Genomic DNA, 22,088 nt, shown 5'->3' with positions numbered 1-22,088 from the left:
GCCTTTTTGAACCTGCTGTTACTATCTGCTTCCACAACCTTCTGTGGTAGCAAGTTCTAGAAATTCACTACCTGATCTGAAAAAAAGTACTTTTTTTTTTTAATGTTTTAAATCAATCTCTTACTAGCTTCATTGAGCACCGCTATTTCTAGAGTTGTGTGATTTGGTACGTGACATTTCCGTATTTACCTTATCCCCTACCTTTATGATTTTGTAAAGCTCAGTCATGTCCTACATCAGCTGGCAATGGCACAGATTTCTGGGCTCTCTTCTGCTCTTCGCCCTGTTGCTTCTGACTATCTCAAAATCTTTTATTTAGAAGCAGTTGTTTAAGAAGCATGTAGGCTCCTTAAGAAGCAGCCTCTTGCTCCTCATTCATGGGTTGTGGCTAAAGCCAGTCTGAGCATATGCAGATGCAAATTCTGTTTGTGTTGAATCTTTCTACAGCCTCAGTGTAGAGTATAACTGCAAACCTTGGAACAACTTCCAGAGGTTTTGTACCCTGATATTTTTGCAGTAAAGCGCAGCTGCTTAAGCATTTGATTTTTTCCAGGGGAAGTCCATGTTTCCGTCATCTCTTACTGAATCCTGTGGGACAAAAATAATTTCTCCCCCACCCACTATTTAGCTAAGTGTAGTTTCAGTTCTTTTCAGATAAATGGCATGTGCCTATTCCAGTGCTGTGCTACTTTTTAGATAGCAGCAAAAAGCTCTGTTAAGAATGCCTGTATATTTTGTGCAAAATAAAATACTAGTTCAGGTTAAATCGGAATCAACAGAGTAAAAAGTCCTTGTAATGTATATATGGTATGAAAGTAAAAAGAAAAGGCTCTTTTTAGATATAGTACAACTTTAGTCTCTGATCTTGGAGTGTATCCATATAGTGCCACTGCCTTTCAGGGGCTCTATGCAGGAGTATATCAGTAAAGATTTAATTGCAAGATTGAGAGAGTTGCTGTAGGTTTTTTGTTTTTTTGTTTTGTTTTGTTTTTGTATAAAGACTGACAGCTGGGTTTATTAGCTTTCTTTTTGTTCATTGCTCTGTAGTTGCACTGATCAATTCCTATCAGGATTTTTAACATGATTATATTTATATGAACTTCTCTTAGTGTATATGTAGACTCAAAAAATCATGTTCAAGCTCACTGGCTTTCTTGAGGAATGTTGTCAGTATTTTTGCTTAAATATTTCACATAGCATGCCCTGTGCCCTGTATCTTTCAGAAGAATGAGAAGGAAAATGCTGTGCCAGCCTTGACACAGTCAAGTTAAACACAAAAATAAGACTTAAAATTACAAGTTAAATCCAAAAATAAGACTAGGGGCACAAGAATAAATCTGGGATTGTAGTGGCTGGGAAGGGCAGAGTAGTTTCCTTACAGAAACCTGACTGAGGAGCACTAGATAGCGCAGTGTATTTCTTGCTATTTACTTTGGAAGAGTTCTGAAGAACTCTCTTTCTTTGGCTTGTTGCTTCATAACCTTCAGAAAAGAAACGTTGCTGGGTTGTGCAAAGGAGGAGAAGGTCACTGATCAGTAAAAGAACTCTACAAAGCATAACAGTAATAGCTTAAAAGAAGGTGGTACATAAAACAGAAAAAAATACTGAGCAGCGCCCAGGTCATCCCACCTCTGCAAGATTCACCTGTTCTTTCAGGTTTTTCATCTTGTCCAGTATGTCACCAAATACAAGCTTTGGTTAACCACTGAGAGAAACAAATCCCAGAGCAAAGGACTTTCTGTCAACTTTGTTCTGTATGTGAGATGCAATTAGTTAAGGTGCATTTGATTATTTCTGCTACCATAGTAATGGAGGAGGCCATCTCTCAAACATGTGGGTCGTGACTCTCAAGTATACTGGGCACATCACCATGCCATTTTCTTTTCCTTCACATTATTGCTGGATAATATTGAAGTGTACGTCAATGTCTGCCTTAACAAAGGTGTCTGAAAGGATTGTTTGGTTCTCACTACACTTAAAAAGTGATGCCAGTTCCCTGTTTCCATTCCATATTTTTGAAGGTAAAGCACAGCCAACAAAACAATGAACTTCTTAGATTTTAGAAGTAATGCATTGTGAAGGGTCATATTCTAGTTATTAGCTTCAAATGTGTATAGTATGTGCTCTTCCATGCATTGAGAGAAATTGGGAAGAGTGATTGGAACTGGATTAGATGCTCTGTACTTATGCTTTGGCTATCTGGCATAAATTAAGTGCAAGGCCCCTGCCCCTGAGTGTGTGCTTGTGTGTGTGCATGGAAAGGGAACTGTGTGTATAAAGAGGAAATATGAAATGATCCTCACTATTGTCAAATGATTAGTTAGGTCACTTGTATTTAAGTCAGTAGCATTTTGTAGTGTAACACCCATTCTGTATGCTGCACATGTACATATAAAACTATTTCAATAATTCCATCAATAATTTTCCATCTGAACATGAGGAAAAACTTTTTCACTGTGAGGGTGACAGAGCACTGGAAGAGGTTGCCCAGAGAGGTTGTGGCGTCTCCTTCTCTGGAGATATTCAAAACATGCCTGGACGTGATCCTGTGCAATGTGCTCTAGGTAACCCTGCTTGAGCAGGGGGGTTGGACTAGATGATCTCCAGAGGTCCCTTCCAACCTCAACCATTCTGTGATTCTGTGAATTCCTAAGAGTATTTTTAAATTTAAAGTACTGTCTTCTGTCCTTCTGCTTGTGCATCTAGATATACACTAATGAAAATACCTGGTTTGTGCGGTTTGCTGAGAAAGGCTTGATAGGGCACTTTGTTTTACCCTAGTGACTTAAAGCTGCTTTTCTAGATCCCCAAATGTTGCAGTACTTGTCATTTTTCTCAAGGTGCTTTTATACAGCCGGAGGTGAAAGATTTCTTCCTTCACAAGAGGAAACTGTATCTTGCCTATGAAGTCTGTGGGCTCACTTCTTGCAATATTTTCCTTGCCGTTTTGGGCCTTCAGGATAAAATAATTGGATGAGGTGGTAATAGAGGTGGTAAATACACTTGTCACATGCCTCTGATTTATTATATATTTTCTGAATATCACCTCTACATGCACTCCTTTGCATGCTGTATAACACATATGAAATACAACTTAGGCGAAACTGAGTTGAGTACTGAATACACTGTGTTCAAAAGAGTTTGTTCTAGTACTTCAGGACGGCCTTTCTGAGTAATAGCTGCCTTTTGCAGGCTAGGTTGGGAGTAGCAGAGTAGCTGCAGAATATGTGCACTATTAAATTTTCCTGGAAGCTGCTTTGGTAAAAAAGGAAATGCTTACTAAAGGCTCCATAGTGGTGGGAAACCAAGAAGCAGCTTATAAATCCATGGGTTGTTATTTTGTTGCACTATAGGAATCCGTTTTATTCAAAAAAAAAAAAAAAAAAAAGTCTCTTGCAGAAATGACATTTCAGCCCTCCTGGGGTCAATGAGAGTACTGCCTCTGGCATTAGTAATGCCTGAATTTCCCTAAAATAAATACAGTAAGGTTGGAAAACCTCTGAAGACTCATGCAGACCTTGGGAAGGCCTGCTCATTGATGCCTGCAAAAGCTGTGGGCAACTACAAGATCTGGAAACTGTTCACCAGATGTGGTAAAGACAGCTAAAGAAAAGCTGACCTGTGCTGCCTGATGAAATTAAAATTTTGCAGAGCAAGGATAATCATTTTTTTATGCAAAGATATTTGAAGGAAAATGTCCCCGCAATCACATGGGTTAATGGTACATCAACATTCAACTTGACTGAAAGCAAGTGATCTAATTTGCTGCTTAACCTTTTTTCTGTTTGTAGCTCCTGATCGTTTTCCAGTAGATGGGTGGAATTTTGTTTCGCAGGTTTAAGCCTGGTGACAACACACTCCTCCTCCTTCCCCCCCTCCCCGCCCTTCTTTTCCTTTCAGTTTTCAAAGATCTGTGACTGCTAGTTGAAAGCTATTGCATTAGAGGATCTGGCTGACCGGGTGCTAGCTGAACCACACGTTAAGTGGTCACAGCTGGCCACATAGTAAGCAGTATGCTCTTATCTATTTTGTCTCAACTGACTTTGACCTTTTTGATATTTTCCTTAGACAATCTGCTTCATCTTGATTCGTCATCATTTCAGGATACTGGTGTCCTTGGGGCTCTCTCTTAACATTGATATGGTACAGAAGATTTAAAATCAGGTATTGTTTAGAGTCCCTCTTTCCCACCAAAATGAAACAGTCTAGAACTGAATGTGCTTTTTTTTTTCCTTATGTGATTTATCTTAATATTTTGGTTCTTTCAGCTGATGTTCACAAGGAATAGAGTCACGTGATGTATGAAGGCAAACACATACACTTCTCTGAGGTTGACAATAAGCCCTTGTGCTCATATAGCCCCAAACTGTGCAAGCAGAGGCGACTTAACGGCTACGCCTTCTGTATCAGACACGTTCTGGAGGACAAGACTGCCCCCTTCAAGCAATGTGAATATGTGGCCAAGTATAACAGCCAACGCTGCACCAACCCCATCCCCAAATCGGAGGACCGTAGGTGAGTTGTGGTCGCCCCTCTGCAAAGTGGGAGGTAGCTGGGACACAGGCATGGGTTTCCTTTTGAGGTGCTGCCTGGCTCCAGGGTGAGGGAGGAGCTGGCCTGAGTAGATTGAATTCCAGGATGTTTCTTTGAGGGTTTTGTTTTAAGACTAATAAACTGTATTTTGTTTTCTGTGGGGAGTCAAGTACCCAGAAAGGGGACAGTAACTTACTCTCAAGGAAGCTTTCAAGATTCATTGCTTTCTAAAATTCACTGTAAACTGTGGATCAAACCTGCTGCACTGTACCTGCTTCTCTAATTAATTTACTCTGTCACTCATAGTACATGCTCTTCAAAGTGCCTGCTTGTTTGGCCAACTGTGCCAAAAGCACACTTCCATCTACTTTTGCAGGACAAACAGTTGGAAATGCATACCCTCTGCGCTTAGGGAGTGGTGACACGTAGGGATGAAGCTGGCGTTACAATTCAGTGGTTTTTACTTGGTTTGGTACTGATCTGTGGTGTTGTATTACTGCAATAAAATAAATATTACTTGATAACAGATCAGCCAGCTAGGAAAGTGCTATTGCCTCCCTTTCTTCTTTACTGCCTCCCTTCCTCTTCCCATCCATACCCAAATGAAGATGCCTGAGGTGCCTGGGTTATTCAATGGCTCGCAAGAGATTAAACTCGAAGCCTTTGGAGAACTGGGAATTCAAACCAGATTTCCTCAATTCCAGCCCATACCATAACCGCAAGGCCATTCTTCCTTGCTCCTTAAGGCTTTTTGAACACCAGTCACATGGATGTTGCTTGGAGTGAAATAGCAGAATTTGACTAATCTTGGCTGCCAGGTATATGTGACTTTAATTTTTCAGGGTCACCGCTACAGGTTTTGTCAGTAAGACAGTATTTGATTAATGTGTTTGTTAACTGTCTGAGGCTTGTTCTGTTACAAACCATAACTTTTTTTCCAACCTAAAATATAAACAAAATATGCCCAAAAAGAATCAAACCACTATTCACTGACCTTTCACATTATTAGCTGCCATTCACTAACCTTTCACATTATTAGCAGTGTTCCCAGTGTGCCCTACATGTAACTTCCTTCTCGGCTCACAGCTCCCTCTCTTGTCTGAAATAACAGTTGGACTGTGCTCTAAATTAACTTGCATTTCACCTGCCATTTCAGTTGAGGAGACTGATGAAGTGAGGAAAAAAACATGAATGTTTGTCAAAAGCTGTAGGGCAAATGCTCAAATGGCACAAGATGAATAACTTTAAGCTGTAATTTGACAGGCAGTGACTGTGTCTTTGCTACTGTACAGTTGAGGCAGTTTAGAAATAAGCTAGCAAAAAATGATCATAGAAATTGTTAGAGCAAATGATATGCTGTAATTTCAGATGCGAGAGCTGATTGAGACAGAGTTGCTGTTTATGCAGTGGTCATACTTAAAAACAATAGAAATAATATCACTTAATGACATTTCTTAGATCTCGTATGTTCCCATGGAATTTGATATTTTTCTTTACGCCTTGAATTGAGTTCACACTTTAACTTGAGAAAAATCAAAATGAATATACTGAAGTGTGGTCATGACATCTGGTGTATGTTATATTAGAATAATTCAACTGCATGTCGGGTGTCACATTACAGTACTTGAAGAGGACAGCAGGTGTCTGAAGGAGAGAATAAACTTTTAATTTCAAATGAGAGGATGTGATAGGTTGAAAGAATATTTTAAAAGTCTGCTTCTCAGGATAGAGCTTAGTTTTAACAATAACATTTAATGAATGCTAGTGATAAGCCCTGTGCCCACTCTGAACAATTTTTTTTTGGCAGGCAAGCCTCTATCTGTTTCTTAGGAGACTTTTTTTCACACTTGGTTCAATACAAAGATGTTTGCTATGTCTCATTTCTTCACTTGTAGCTTTCAATTTTCTGTGTACAAAATTACCATCAGATGGTCATTTTGCTACAGTTTTAGACATGTAACTGTATGTGATCAGAAGCAGGCTGTATGATGCTCTGACAGCTATCATCCTAAATACTTTTTAAGATTATAAAAAATAAAATGTCTTAACAGGATATATGCATTATGTGCCAAAAGCTTCATAATCTGTCCACGGATAATTAAAAAAATTATCCCTTGACCCCATACAAATGATAGGATGCCATCAGCCACAAAACTGGTTAATATGCTGTTATGCTACTAAATTTCTTATTAACCATTAACAGTCTTCAAATTAAATCTATTAATAGACTGTGGCTTCATTATCTTATCTGAAGTGTAGTTTCTCTATTCACTGTTTTGGTTTTTAAAGAATATATACTGGATACAGACATGGGTTATATATATCTGTGATTCCTCTTGAATACATCTTCTAATTCTTTTTTGTCCAAATACACAAATAGATAATGAAGTTCAATTAGATTTTTAATCATATTGTTATTATAATTTAGCTAAACACTTACCATTTTACCTCTAATTCTCTTCTTTCAAGACAGTTTGCAAATCCTTTGTTGATATGCAAGATACTCTCCAGTTTAATTAGATCTGCCTTTAAATAAGTGTCAGAACTCAATACTAGCCTTGGCTGTACTGTGAAGCAGAGTTTAGATATAGGTGGAAAACCTCACTGTCTCGGTTCTTGCCCTGCCAGGGATGTGGAAAATTGTCCAGCTGAAGCTTTTGGAGCCCATCAGCTTCTGTGTGCTTCATGTTATGGTAGTTTTAGTGGAGATCAACCCACCCCTCTTAACATATGTGTTGACCGCATTTGATCTCACCTGCACCAGAATAAATAAATGCCTTTGGCACTGAGTAAAGAAGAGGGAAGAAACTGTATTAGGAACTCAGTGTGAGAATAACTCATGCCGAGAATAACTTGTCGCAGCTGAGCATAACTCCCAAGCAGGTTATACAAATGACAAATTGTGCCACCGAGACAGACGCCTCGGATTTGGCTCTGCACAGGGCCAGCTTCGACCTAGCAGGTTTCATGCTCAGGGCCCTGTGAAAGGGACTGGGCTACTTCCAGGTGCTATTCCAGTCTAGAAGCTGTTTAATCTGTCTTTTATGGAGCATAAACTACTAATGGCTTCCCTAGCATTACCTCCAATCCAAAGAGTTTATTGCCTCAACTCAGCTGGATATAGCCTGGTTCCAGCAGAGCCGGTTAATGTCTGCACCAGGATCTGCAGCGCTGCATAAAGTCAGAGCCAGTTTGGGCCAGGGCCAACTAAAAAGCCATTGTGAAACCTAAAGGACTGGGAAATGCAGCGCGCGGGTGCCTGACTGGCTCTGTGTGGGACCAGCTAGAGCCTGGCAATGCCAAGGTTGAATTGGTGCTAATAAATTATGCCTAGCCTGAATTGATGATATGTGGAGCCTCCCAGAGAAGGCTTAAGTGCTCTTCCCGGTTTCTTCTTGCTCCTTTTAGTCCAGTGGCCAGGGTGTGTCAGCCTCCTCTATGCTGGCGAGCAGGCGGTTGATATTCAGAGCTTAAAGCATAGGTTCATCCAGCATACTGGAGTCTGCAAGAGATCTATATTTTCATTATGTTGCAGCCTGGCATCCGTGGATTTGTGTCCAGAGGTGTTGCCTGTGTAAGATTAGCTTTCAGTGTTGCAATATTGTCAGTTTTAAGAGCCAAAGCTTTGCTCTCTGCCATATAAAAATGATGCTGTCAGAGTTCAAACAAACAAACAAACAAAAAAACAACAAAAAAACCCACTTAGTAGCCTAAAACTGAGAGAATGTTTACAAGCTAATTACCTTTTCATAGGTTTATTCACCTTTCCTATTTTTTTGCTTTCTCCTTGGTTTTCACAATGAAAACAGACCAGCTAGTTTTATCTGCTGGCTCACGCACAAGCACAGAGTGGCAATATTTAAGGTATAAATAGTATTAGGGAAGCATTCAAACTGAACAAAGCTTATTACTGAAATTAGGAAAGAAAGAAACGTTTTGATTGTGTTTAAGTTTTGTCTGTTTGTTTTTTTTTCTATCATACTAAAAGTGCTGTTCTGACTGATCTCAGTCTTGTTGAAGCAAAATATTAAGAATGTGCTTAATTTTAGTTATGCAACTAGTCCTATTGACTTTAATGGAAGCTTTATTGAGCCCCAGTTATAACATTTAATTTTTAAAAGTGCATCTCTCAGTATGTATTTTACAATATATCAATTCTTGCATGTTCCAGTAAAAACTCCACGCATTGCTGGCATTTGTCTTGCCTCATTTAGATTTATTCATTACTTAATTTCTTCATTATGGTAAGTTGTATTTAGACAATAATACGTAGCAGCAGTTTTTTAGCCTTTTTTTTGATTTGTGAATCCCTAAGGGTGTATATCCCTCAAGAAACTACATATATGGAGATTGCTAAATTGCATATATGAATTTGCTTTTTTTTTTTTTTTTTAAACCTTTTATGGGCCCTTTAGAAGTAGTTCACACATTGCTCCCTTCATGGGTGTGGACAAGAAGTTGAAAGTCACTGAACTCTGAAGTGTTGAGCTTTCTCATTATTTTGAGGGCTAGGTTTGGGCTTTTTTGCTGGTGTGTCTCTGAAGATCAGGAATAACTTCGTTTTAAAATGTATTTGCATTTGTTCAGCAAAACTAACTTTTCTCAGATTCATACTGATCAGATGTTAAAGAATACCTTCATGGATATACCCTTATCCGTGAATATTTCCCTGCTGTTTGATGTAGATGTCACCTTCTCCTCAAATCTTTGTTTTCATTTGTAAGCTGCAGGCCTGTGATTCTGCAAAGGCAAGGCACACTTTCCATGGCTTTTTTTAATAACATGACTTTAAAAGCTTTTTTATTTTAGAAGAGCTTGAAATGTGTGTTTGTGGCTTGTATGTGTACGTATTCATGGCATTGTGTAAAAGCTTTCCAGCAGCAGAGAATTTCTTTTAAACTAGATTTTTATTTGAAGACTATTCAGCTAATCTTTTGGATATATGTTAAACAATTAAAACAGAACTTAACATTTAAGCTACTTGTTCATCAAAGGGAAATAGTGGCCCTTCTCAGCAGGTATCTCTATAGTGAGATTGTCCCTATAAGAATCTTCTTTCAACTCCAACAAGTCACGTTAAAAAGATGTGCTTTGATGAATATGCTAACTCTTTCCAGTGAAAGAACAGCCAAATGAAAGGAAGCGGTCTTCAGGGTATTTTTTCTTTGGGAGCTTTTGAAATGGTTCTGTATGATCAGAGTTAATGGCTTGAGTTCCTACTGTTTCATGTATCAGTCCTATTTGTTTTGTTTACTTTATTTTGTGAATATTTACCCTGTTAGAGAGTAAATATTTTGAATGGCAGTGTGTGAATCTCCTGTGAATACCTTGTGAGGAGTTTTATATCTTGAGATTACAAATTGTCATTTGTGTAAGTTTTTGCTTTCTGTTATAGGTTGGGAACACAATAATTATCTGTTGTATTAGATGCAGTTGTGTACTCTTTTTATAAAACCTCTTGTGTTTTGATCTAATTTCTCATGAGATGGGCATATGTAGGTTTCCCTTTTGTGATACCTGTTTTCTTCACATTTAGCCTACAAGAACTGAGTTAAGAATCTACTGTTTTTACTTTTCAAAGGTACTGCAACAGCCACCTGCAGGTACTTGGCTTCATACCGAAAAAGGAGAGGAAGAAGAAGAATGATCCCATAGAGGAGGTAAAGGTCAGGCATCAGATGGATGCTATGGCCTTCAGTCTGACAGTGCCCACCCTGGCCTTGAAGATGCCCAATGGACTGGATGGGATGTCCCTCTCCCCGCCAGGGGCTAGGCTTCCTCTCCACTACCTGGAGGCAGAATTAGAAGACCCCTTTGCTTTCAACGAGGAGGATGATGACCTGAAGAAAGGGGCAACAGTGAGGAAAAAGTTGCAGAGCAAGTTGGCTCAAAACCGGCAGCGCCAGAGAGAGACAGAGATTTTAAAAGTTCGCCAAGAGCACTTTAGCCCCCTTCCTGCACCTTTGCAGCAGCAGCCTCTGCAGCAGCAGCACTCCCATCTGCCACCTTCATCAGCTTCATTAAAGCCAACAGGGCTACCGCAGGGCGTCGTCTGCAAGTCACCTCAACCTCCGAACACCAGCCTACCAATGCAGGGAGTGGCACCCACCACACACACTATAGCACAAGCCAGGCAGTTGTCTAACAAGAGACCTCTGCCTCTCCTGCCACCCGCTAGGGCTCCTGTCACGGACCCTCCAAGGACTGATCGGGTCCTAATGAAAGCCACAGCCTTCTCTCCGCACTCGTCCTGCATGAGCCGGCTACAGAGACTGGTGAAACTGTGCACTCGAAAACAGCAGCTGGACACTGATCTGTTTCCACACTTAGGTGGGTAGATAACAAACACGCTGCCTTTCCCCCCTCCTTTTATTGTTTGGTTTCAGGACAGCAAGACAGTATCTTACTAGTCCTGTCCTGCATTCCTGCATGGTCCTCTCCAAGTAACCCCAAACTAGGTAACTAGTGCTTTCTTTAGCCCTCTTCTCTATGAAGGGAATGCCTATACCCATCACACAACAGTTTATGGCATTTTTGTTGCATATTCTTCTTAATGTGCCATTAACCATTTGAGAAGTCAGACTGCAGTGGTGAAAACGTTGCTTGTATGATGCAGACATCATACAGAAGGTTTGCAACTTGAGTTGGTAAAGGCTGCGCCGCCTGTACCTATGTGAGTGACAAGGTTAGACTGAATATTTAATATGTGACAAGTGTGGATTACAAAATGAGTCCAAGTAAAAATTTGGAAATTTGGCTCATCATTCTGTGCATATCCAGATTTCCAGGTGACTTGATTAGGAAATTTGGAGAAGAGGAGGATTTTTCCAGAGTGGGCCTGTCTGTGCACAGAACATGGGTGAATGAAAGAAAAGTGATGTGAGGCCCATCCTGCGCCACACAGGATGGCAGTGCCATTATAGGAGCTAATTGGAGAGGCAGAGCCTTGTCCACATACTAGTCCAGAAATAGCTTCCTCCTTACTTACTATCTAGAAACCATAATAATCAATTATTGCCACTTCTGAAAGTGTAAATAAATATTACTGACTTGCTGCTATGGGAATAGTACTCTATGAAGTTTTAAAAAGGCAGTTGACCCTGCAGCTTATGTGTCTGATTATGAATATAGATTTAGAAACATCTAGCTGTCCTTGTTGTCACCCCTAATCTCCAGAGTTGCCGTATTTTTCTGTTTAGTTTTAGATTATAATTTTCTAGCAGTTATAATACTGAGCAGAAAGTTAGGGAAGCAGAAGTCAGTGTGGTCTATTAGAACAGGAATACTGGTTTTGATTTTATTTTTTTTTTCATTAAAGAGACCTCAAATAAATCTGGAAGTTCTTTACACAACATCTTATTTAATCACAAGCATCTGTAATTTTTGCTATTTCAATTAACTCTTTTTTAAATTTGCTATTAAGTTTTGCCTTTTGGCACTCATGGGATAATTTGACTATTTGTTCAGAAGATAATTAGCATCCCACAGCATGTCTTTGAAGGACATGGTTCCGCAGAAATCCTGTTTGGTCCTATATATAATGCAGTTTTTCTAAGGAATAGCAACTCCAGAGTCATTTCCAAGTGTCACAGTCCCAAATAGGTTAAGAAGTGACTTGCCTTTTGAGAGGTCGCTTTCTATGTTTAATCTTTTACATTCCCAGGTGGTGTTAGCTCTGCAGAGTATATGTTTCCTAAAGTGGCATAGTTTAGAAAAATGATTAGACCTATTAATGTACAATTGTACAAATACTAGAATAAATTTGAAAATGATTGTATACACTTAGAATATTTTATATTTGGCACATTAACAGCATTCACTTATTAATTATGTCAGTGTAGAAAATGTATTTGTTATTTATTCATAATGTGGCTTAATATTAAAGCCTGGTTATGCCAGTTGAGAAAATTTTAGGATTTCTGTTTAACAATAGAGTAGTACTAGAGATAACTGCACAGAATCTTTAAAAAGATGCACTTGGTTTTAAGCGCACTTTCCGTTAGAACTATGTAATATGATATTTGTGTAACTGCAATCTTCAGTGTGAGTAGAGCTGAATCTGGATTAATTTTATTCCTTTATTTCCCCAGTGTCCATTGGAAGAGAAAAACCCCAACCTCTGACTTTGTTTTTAAACTTTGGATAAATAGTTTGTTACATAGTGTCCACTGTGCATGTGTCTCTGTCCAATGATTAAGTTATTTCTTCTTTCCATTATTGAAGTGGGGACAGTGAAAAACATTTAAGCTGAAAGTATATTTCCGGCATTTTATCAAATGTCTTAAGATATTTTAATTTACTTCAAATGCATATCTTAAAACTAGATAGTAAGAATTGTATTTTCAGAATGTTGCTGATGTTCGTGAAAAATAGGGTTTCTGATGTTTTTGCTTAATATTTTAAGTGTTGCTCCTAAATCATGAAAGTGCTCCTTATAACTGTATTTCAAATCGGTGTTTGTTTCTAACTCTTAAAGTAGGTGCCCAAATACTGATGCATTTCTGAAATTCTGAACATCTGACTTCAGAGTCATCTCGGATATACATGTTTTATTTTTTAGTAAAAACAAAATGTTCCCTAACTCTGTCCCAACTGCTGCTCCATTTTTAAGGAGCACATGAGGAAGTAACAAAAAAAACAGTGCTGGCTTATAAATGTGGCTGCATTTTTTTTTTTCTTCCCTCCTGCTGCAAGGGATTAACAAGAATACCACTGGATGTGGGAGGGAGAATAGGAAAAACTGCAAAGGATGATGCCCCTGCTGAAATGTTCCACCTGAGAACTTCCTGGACCTGCTTAGCTGTCCTGTTCAATCTGATATCTGAGGCTACTGGTGCCTACAATGAGTTGATCCTCCTGCATTGTCATTAAGGGAAAGCACGCTGCTTAATACAAGTGCATGACTATTTGCATCTCTTTTCCTACCTCTCTTCTCATGCTATTTTATGCATTTGGCCAGCAATTACAAAGACTGAGCAGAGGAACATCCTGTGTAGCTGCGTAACCATCTCTGTCCGTGATGCTCTCTCTTATGGTTTTCCTAATCTCCCTGTGTTTTGGCAGCAGGAGCACAGGGGTTAGAATGTGAACAAAAATGAAAGTGGAGTTATGTGACCTATTTAGATCACATAGTGTTAAAAATTACCAGGCAGTCAGTTCTTCATGGCAGGGACCTCTCTCTTATCTCGTCTTTAAAGACTTCATGTGCTTAGTATGAAAGCTGTAGTATTTCCTGTAGGTAGGAAAGCTGGTGATTTTGCTTTCATTGTTTATAGATAGAGGCCAATAAAAATGTTAAAAAGGAAAACTGAAAAAAAGCGGTGCAGACTATTTGCACACAATAATGAAGCTGTTACCATAACTTTTCTGGGTAGATGAGTGTGTTATATGATTTAATCAAACATAATTATGCTTGCAACTATACTACACAGGCTCAGAATAAGCAAAGACTATTTGTCTGTAGTGCCATAGGTTGCTCAGAGATTTATGAGAGGTGAATAGACTTTCATCCAGCTTTCATGTTTTCAATTCCCTCAGGGCTGGATTGGTCTGAAGACAGTGGAGAAGAGTTGGAGGATTCAGAGCAAACCTCCCCTTACCAGGTTGCATGGTCTATCCGAGAGACCCTCAGCTATGAAAGACACGAGTGAGTACGATTCTTTAGTATTTGTATTGGCCTTGATGCAATAAATCACGTAAATGCGAGCTTTACTTCAAGTGGAGTCAGTGGAAATTAAGCACTTGTTTAAGTGCTTTGCTGAAACAAAGGATTGTTTGAACTCGTTTGTTTGTAAGAGCTATGAAACAGCTTTCCGCCTTCTGTCCCAGTTTCCACCTAACATGGAACCCTTTGTGCAGTCTGCTATCAGAAGGATGCATCAGGAAAGAATTTAAGCTTATTTGCCTAAATATGATTGAGTTTAGTGGGATTTATTCATGAACTTGGGTGCCTAGCTGGATAGCGATACTTCCTAAATTGGAACGAAATGAAGGGAGTTACTCTTGTTTTTTCTTTACTACTATTTGTAAATAAGCTTATTAGTAAGCTTACTGCATTTTACTCATTAATCTTTATGATAAATGTGCTTGTGCTGGATGTTTGTTTTAATGCATTCCTTTTTTTTTTTTAAGATTATGGTATTTCTTTTAATAATTAAGAAGTGTTGAGTAAACCTCTGTCAAATAGTTGGGAGCATTGGATTGAAGTGATCTGATCGAAGGGGATAAACATGGTGGATATCTGCTGCTGGTGCAGAAAGGCTTACAGTGTGTGTGTATATATGTGTGTGTGTGTGTGTGTGTGTGTATATATATATAAATGTATACACACACATACAGAGAGATACCGATATCAGGGTGTGTATATATATAAAAACACACACACACACACACACACACACACACACATATAAATTTATATATACTGATAAGCCTTGAATCTGTGAACTCACAACAGGGTATGATAATATGTGTCTCTATTAATGTAAATTTTAAGGTGCAAAACATAGTATTGTAACAACATTGAAGTTTAAACCACAAGAAAAGATGTTGAGGCATGTTTATCACAAAAGGAAGTTTGGGGTCTCAGTAAGGTTTGATTGTGGTTTCTATGATAGAATTCCCTTTTGCTGTGCAACTAGGCTTTTTGATACTACAACTCTCTCGTATTCATATAATCTTTAAATATCACAGAATAACAAATTGAAATTCTGAAACTTGCCAGAACTTCTTACCATCTTTAAACGTTGTCTACAAGGTGAACAGCAGACTTGTATCTCTGTCAAGAGGACAGACACCAAAATAATAAATACTGAAGACTTCAGTAAATTAAAGCTTAGTAGCAGTGCGCAGACATTTATTTTTCCTTTTAAAAAGGAAGGGCGTTTGTTTTTGTCAGCTCTGAAAGACCATTGGTTTTAGGCAATCAGCAGTCAGAGTAGTGAACTTTCATGAACATTGGTTTTACTTAAAAGGTAACTTTTAAACTAAAATGTTTTGGGAGAGTAGAGAGAATTGATGTTTTCTCTCCGCATGGTAGGAAAATGTGAACAATTTTTCAGTACATCTTTAAAATCGCACATAATTTTCAAAGCGGATGATATGTCTATCAAATAACTTCGCTTACACTCTTCTCTCTCTGACATTTGATCTGGTTCCTCCATAGATTCCTAGTTCTTTGTCAAGTTCTAAAGGTCATTTCTGTGTGTTTGTCTTCTGTTTAACTTTCTTTGAATTCTTCCTTCTCTTTTCATGTATTGAGAGAAAATAGTACTTTGTCTTGATATTTTCTGTTCCATTCTAACATTTTATGCACTTCAATTAAACACCATCTTCACTGATCATGATGGATAAATTTTTCTATAGTACTGGGAGATCTTGTGTTTCAATCAGTCTGCCCAGTCTTAACTCTTCAGCAACTTTCCTCATTTTGCTTATGGATAACTATTGACACATTTTGCTTGATTTCAGCCTTCTAAAACTTTTATTTCTACTCTGCAGGCTTCTGTAGAGATTTTTATTAACTGAAATGTTTTACTTTGACATTTTTGCAATATGGTCTGTTTGTTGCTGAAGATGAGTTAGTTCAAACTATTCCTTGGGAAGTTTGGTTTATTAAAATGACTCTGTCTTACTAATCTGACAGGTCAAGCTGTTGGCTCCTAATTTAGCCGGCCAGTGACTTGTTACTGCTCTGAATTTTGGTGGTTAACACTACCAGAAAACCTGTGGAAATCTTTTACCAAAACCTTGAGATTCAGAAATCATGTACTTATTGTTACTTACCGTTTTTCATAGTAACTAGTAAAATTAAAGCCATCTTTTCCCTGCTTGCTCGTGTTTGGGCTTGTGGTGCCTTTGGTTAAAGCGGCAATTCCCTACCGGCTGGCTCCCTTTTCTCCTTTCCCAGTTGGCTCAGTGAAAGTCAGCAGGAGGAACGTTCCTCAGTCAGAAGAGATGAGCAGAAGAAAGCGAACAGTTGAATTGCTGCGTTCCTGGCCAGCTTTCAGCGTTTCTGGCTGGGCGATGGTGGGGGAGTCCCCTTTAACTTTCTGTTGGGCTGCTTGTGTGATAGCGTAGCTGCTCTTAAGCTCTCAAAAGTCACAAGATTGGTTTAAAATTAATGTCTTAGCAGTAATACATTTTGAGTTCTCTTGCGTTCTGGCCTTGTATTCTGTAAAGTTTGCAATGTAGGATTTATCTGTGTAAGCAAAGGCTAAATGTTTGCTTTCACGAATCTTTCCTTTAATTTAAAAAAGTGGGTCTCTTATGCAGTCACAGGATTCCAGGATGCAGGGCTTTAAGGCAGCCCAAATGCTTAAGTTCAGATAATAGTGGCAGAGTTAGCACGGGACTTACTCTGGGCAGGCAGCGTGACAGCGAAACCTATTGCGGATGGGGGGAATTCTTCGTGGGAGCGGAGGGTCACGGAGAATGCAGAGCCTGTTCCCTCTCGCAGAGGAGGGAGGTTTCCCCCCACGTCATTGGGTTACTGGGTCTTGTAGCGTATAAAGTACTGGGAAAAAAGTGGCTTTAAAACAAGGCCCTTTTTCATTTCCTACACTGAAATATAGATGAAGTGAGCATTTAAATTAGTGAGTTAAAAATGGTAATACAGGGGTGGGAGTCCCTTCTCATACTGGTCCAGCTGAACCAGCTGATGTCAACACTGTGTTACCAAATACAGATTTAAAAACAAAAATTCAGCTATTCCCCACCAATAGCTAGGAGGACTAAAAGGAAGATGGAAGGCTCTTCAAATCCCTGCTTACAATGCTCCAAGGCATTTTAAAGTAGCAATTTCTGGTATGTCTTGGAGCAGAGAGCAGGTTCTCCCGGTTGTCCGGAGGTGCCCACGTGGTGCCGGCTGCTCGCGCTGCCCTCCTGCGCCTCCTTCTGCTGCGCTGCCTTTGGCTTCTCCTGGAGGAGTCGGCAGTAATTCCCTCGATGCTTATGTGGGACGATTTTAGAGGGAGCAGTTGGGAAGAAGCATTTCAGATTATTCATCAAATGGTTTGCATAGATTTTCAGAAACCTTTCAAATAGTGAAGTATCACACATTAAATTTACCTCAAAAGTGATATATGCAGCTTATGAGAATAAACAGAAGTTGGCTAAACTTGTAACTTGATTGTAAAAGGACAGCAATAAAAAGTGTCTTTCAGTTTCAGTACTTGCCTTTAAAAAAAAAATAAAGGAAGTTATCATTGTGCTAGGTCTCTCTGAACATATAAATATGTTTGGATGATCTTGCTGGCCTGATGGAAAACAAAATTCTGCATAGGCTTTAGAAACTGTTTGCTTCAAAACAAATCCTTATCCATTGCAGACACAATTTCTTTCTATATCATGGATGTATGTCTTAATCTTGCTTTTTGAAATGATCTCATGAATTTCAAGTCAATATGTATTAAAATACTATGACTTTTTTCTGCTTCAATGGGAGGTGAAACACTCCTCCCTCCCCCCCCCAAAGAAACACTTTTTTTTCCTAAGGAGGATTCCTTTCTTGTCTTAAAGTTAATTTGTAACTGTATGTAAAATGAAATCAATAAGTCTACAAATTTGTTTAAATAACTCACCCTAGATTGGGTAACAAAATACCTAAGAGAGCTGACCCCATCCATGTATATATATGTGTGTATGTATATATATATGTGTGTGTGTGTGCGTGTATATGTGCACATACACCTCTTTTCCATTAATGCACTAAAAAAATGAAAATCTGTAAAATCTATATTAAGTAGATCAGTTACGTTTTTCTAATCTGGTGGTTTGTTCAAGTAGGCATTTTTTCTTAAGTGATCTGAGAAATGTATTTTCATTTCATCTTCACGGTGAAAATATTTTGAACATTAAATATGTTAAATACTTTTAACATGTTGCATTTGCTGCTTATCATTTAATTGTGGAGGTTAATTATGTGCAGTTTATGCTTCTTTCTAATAATCTATAATCTCTTTTAACAGAGAAAATGCATAGTGTGGTTGACTTTCCATAAAAATTTATAAAAATGTGCATTTGTGCCAAGACAGTGTTTGCTCCTGGGGAGTTTTTGTGGGCAGTCTTTGAGGAGATGGATACCTTTTTGGAACAGTCTCTTAAATTTAGCCTGAGTGTGAATGGCATAAGATTTTCCAGAAAGGAAAGTAGGTCTTAGTCGGTATTGCCTTCCAGGGACAGCTATCGTGCCTGGATCTTGCTTTATTCAGTCAGTATCACAGCTAGCGTTTTGCATCCCTTCTCCTGCGAGCTGGTGTTGTGGTCTGCTCTGCTGTGGGCAGGTTGGGATGTCACTTCATTCAGTCCAACAGGCCAACCTCTGCAGTCTGTACCGTGCAGGGGGCTGGTGGTTCATTTGTTCGGACTGTTCTTCTCCCCTCTCCCCTGTCTCCCTTTTACAGATAAGAAAGTTAGCAAAAAGTTCCTCGGTTCCATAAGGAAAACCCTAAAGGACAAGCTAAACAGCCTGTTTTGCTTAGATTCAATTCATTCCGTTCCTTGAACAAAAGCATCCTTCTGCAAACTAGTGCTTGTTGCAGAGGACTGTTTGGTAGCTCGATGGACCTGGTGTTTTTAACAAGTCCCAGTGATATTTCATTGTTTCATGATTTCTACTTCACTTAGCTGAACATGTTGACATGCTTTTGATGGTCTAGTTGATGTGTGCCTGGACATTCAGGAAGACCAGAAAGATGGGGAAAAGGCTTTCATGAGTAAACAAAGAATCTGATCAGTCCTTCCTCTGGTTATGGCTTCGCACTGGTCTGATTCTTCCCTCAGCACCTTCTGAGTTAAATGTTCATTTCTTCTCTGTGTGCTGTAACTCAACGTCAGCTCTGCAGCCAGGGGAAAGCAATAGCTACTGTCTTTAATATGAAAAATCTCCTTACAAAATAATTACTGGTACTTTAGAAAGAAAAAGGGGAATTTATCTCTTGGGAGCAGGTTGGTGCAATTATGGGAACTTTGCCGGTGTTGCCTCCTACACCAGTTTTGCTGTTGACTGCCTTGGAACTGGGATTTCAGTCCAGGCTTATTTGATTATAAGAGTTGTAGGGTCATGCTTGCCTGATAAAAGTCAAGGGATGCTTTCTGGTCCCGTTAACAAGAAAGCTGAAGTAACTCTATTAAAGTTGCAGGCATTTCACTGGTATAAATCTAGGGAGAGAGAGAGAGTGCAGAGCTGGTGCTAGCTGTGTGAGTGTGTATTTTGGTTTAGGAAGGAAAACACTGCCTGGCAAAGTAAGAGGAATCAGAAAAGGTCAACGGTTTTGGTACATGTAACAATTTGACCATCTTCTCCAGTGTGACCTTTCTTCAATAAATTTCCACTACATAGTCCCCTACCCTTGTCCTCTCCATTAATTGCACTTTGATTTAAGAGTTTGCCTCATTTCCTGAGACATTTACAGTAAATAAAGGTTAACGGTATAGATTTTTTTTTTTTTTGAACAGCAGGCTCCAGACATTTAAATGTGTCAGACCCAATGATAAATTGATGTAATCTCTAATAATGACATACTAAGAAGGGTAACTACCTTAAGAGTTCAAAAGGGCTCCTGCTATTACAATTTCTGAAGCATCCCTGCCTGATTTCAGCCTTTGGATCTGTGTGGGGCTAGAAGATGGGTGCTAACTTAACGATTCTATCAAAATGACAAATTAGCTTCCTTAAAAAAAATAATAAAGTAAAGCCCATCTGTTTTTGTTTTTCCTCCTTCAGGTCCGACGATGACAATGCAGATGACAGGAGTTCCAGGGTGACCAGACTTTGCACTTACTTTCAGCAGAAATACAAGCACCTCTGCCGCCTGGAGCGGGCAGAATCTCGTCAGAAGAAATGCCGGCACACACTCCGGAAAGCCTTGCTGCAGGCGGCCAGCAGAGAGCCGGAACGTGCTGGGCAACTGATACAAGAGCTCCGAAGAGCTACGTGTGGTCATACCAGGTTAGACCTTTCTACACAACTGCAGTTGCCTAAGCTCAGGGCAGGGTGAAGATACTGGGCAGAGTATCCAGCAGCTGAAGTTGAAATGTTGAACTCTGAAACTGGTAGCCATGCACCAGGCAGAACAACCACGACATATAAATGCCTGTCAGCAGAGGACAATAAATACAGTATACTGTGTTTTCCATGAAGACAGGCATTTTTCAGCTTTTTTTATGTTGCAAAATGGGGATTGCTTGTTCAGCAGTACCTGGGCCTGATTTCTTAGATGCCGTATGATAAGTTTGTGGCCCACTACAATTAATTTTTGTTAATTAATGTGTGTATTGTGGCTGGCTCCAAATGTCTGGCACTTCATATTAAGTCCTGTTCCTTAAAAGGTGTGCAGTCTGGTCTGCAGTTCACCACTGCAATTCAGATTTCTTTTTTCAGACAACTTGAAAAAAGAAGGAAAACAAAAGAAAGTCTGTACCTCCTCTTAGTTCTCTTCCCAGCAAATCAAACTTAAGCTCACACTTCTTGTTAGATTTAACTCAATCTAACATTAAATGAAACTCAGCAAGAAAATAAATACCTTCTAACAACTCTGAAGGTTACCTTCTGTGGGAATTCTTTCTAGATAATGTCAGCATCCCTCCAGCTCTCGACATACTCAGAGTTGGCTGATTCATATTTATAAAGACACAGAGCAAGTCCAGGCCCTGCCATTATGTCTGGGGTACCAACAGCAGCTTCCTTCTGCTGTTCTGGTTTTGCTTTACAGGACATGTGACTTTGGGAGATGGGGAAGGCCAAGGTGAAAGAGGCAGGCTGAAACAGGGTGCTGCGAGTATATTCTGTTTCTGGGATGCTTCTGTTGCTGGACAGTGAGCTCTGGTTCATGACATTTGAAGGGTTTGGTGGGGGGGTAGTGTGATGCTGGAATTGCTGCCCAGATGTGTATTGAAGAGGTACATTACTAGTTTATGAAGATGCATAAATGTCTTCAGACTGAAACTACAGCAAAAACCTTGCCAGAATTGGCAAACTCTTGCTGGGTTTTTCATTATTAAGCCATTTTATTGCACAAAAGGATTAAATTGTTTTGGATAGACTGGCAAAGCCAGGTATGCCTGTCGTCACTACCCTGGTTAAATTAAGTAAATGCAGTCTTTTGAGTTACGAAGTGTTTCACGGGGTAATATTACTAACTAAAACTTTGCTCAGTCAAAGTGCGGTTGATGACAGTAATGGCTGAAGGAAAACAGGCTACAGAAAGCCTTTTGTCAACCTAGAAAGCAACATGTGTACAGAGGTGAAATTCAGCCCTGGGATCGCCAGCTTTGTCTACACAAAGGTGACAAATGCCTCGAGAGCAGGCTAACACCAAGCGAGCTGTGTAACGCTTGCAGTACTCATCCACACTGCTGGCTGGTCGCCTGCTTGCAGCTCAGGCTCAAGGCATTGAGGCTGTGCTGAGGAAGCGCTCAGCTCCGGGCACCTGCTGGTGGATTGGGCTGTAGCACGTTGGTGAAGGAGAGCTTTTACCCATGTTGAGCACGCTCAGGCTCTGCCACTCCAGAGCTCAGTCTAAGTTTGTCTGAGCACGTGCTTGCATGTAAACTCT

General features: G+C 39.6%; 1 protein-coding gene across 1 annotated transcript in view; it reads left to right on the top strand.

The window, feature by feature from the left end:
- The window catches only part of INO80D (INO80 complex subunit D), a 38,221-nt gene that overhangs the window by 5,777 nt on the left and 10,356 nt on the right, over positions 1-22,088 (top strand). The window contains exons 3-7 of the mRNA XM_067298788.1: positions 4,069-4,164; positions 4,269-4,515; positions 10,115-10,863; positions 14,071-14,179; positions 20,258-20,482. Coding sequence (XP_067154889.1) covers positions 4,298-4,515; positions 10,115-10,863; positions 14,071-14,179; positions 20,258-20,482 — 1,301 coding nt within the window. The 5' untranslated portion in view covers positions 4,069-4,164; positions 4,269-4,297. The remainder of the gene's footprint in view (positions 1-4,068; positions 4,165-4,268; positions 4,516-10,114; positions 10,864-14,070; positions 14,180-20,257; positions 20,483-22,088) is intronic.

Source organism: Apteryx mantelli, chromosome 6 (assembly GCF_036417845.1).
Source record: "Apteryx mantelli isolate bAptMan1 chromosome 6, bAptMan1.hap1, whole genome shotgun sequence".
Lineage (NCBI taxonomy): Eukaryota > Metazoa > Chordata > Aves > Apterygiformes > Apterygidae > Apteryx > Apteryx mantelli.
This window is presented reverse-complemented; position numbering and strand designations above follow the sequence as displayed.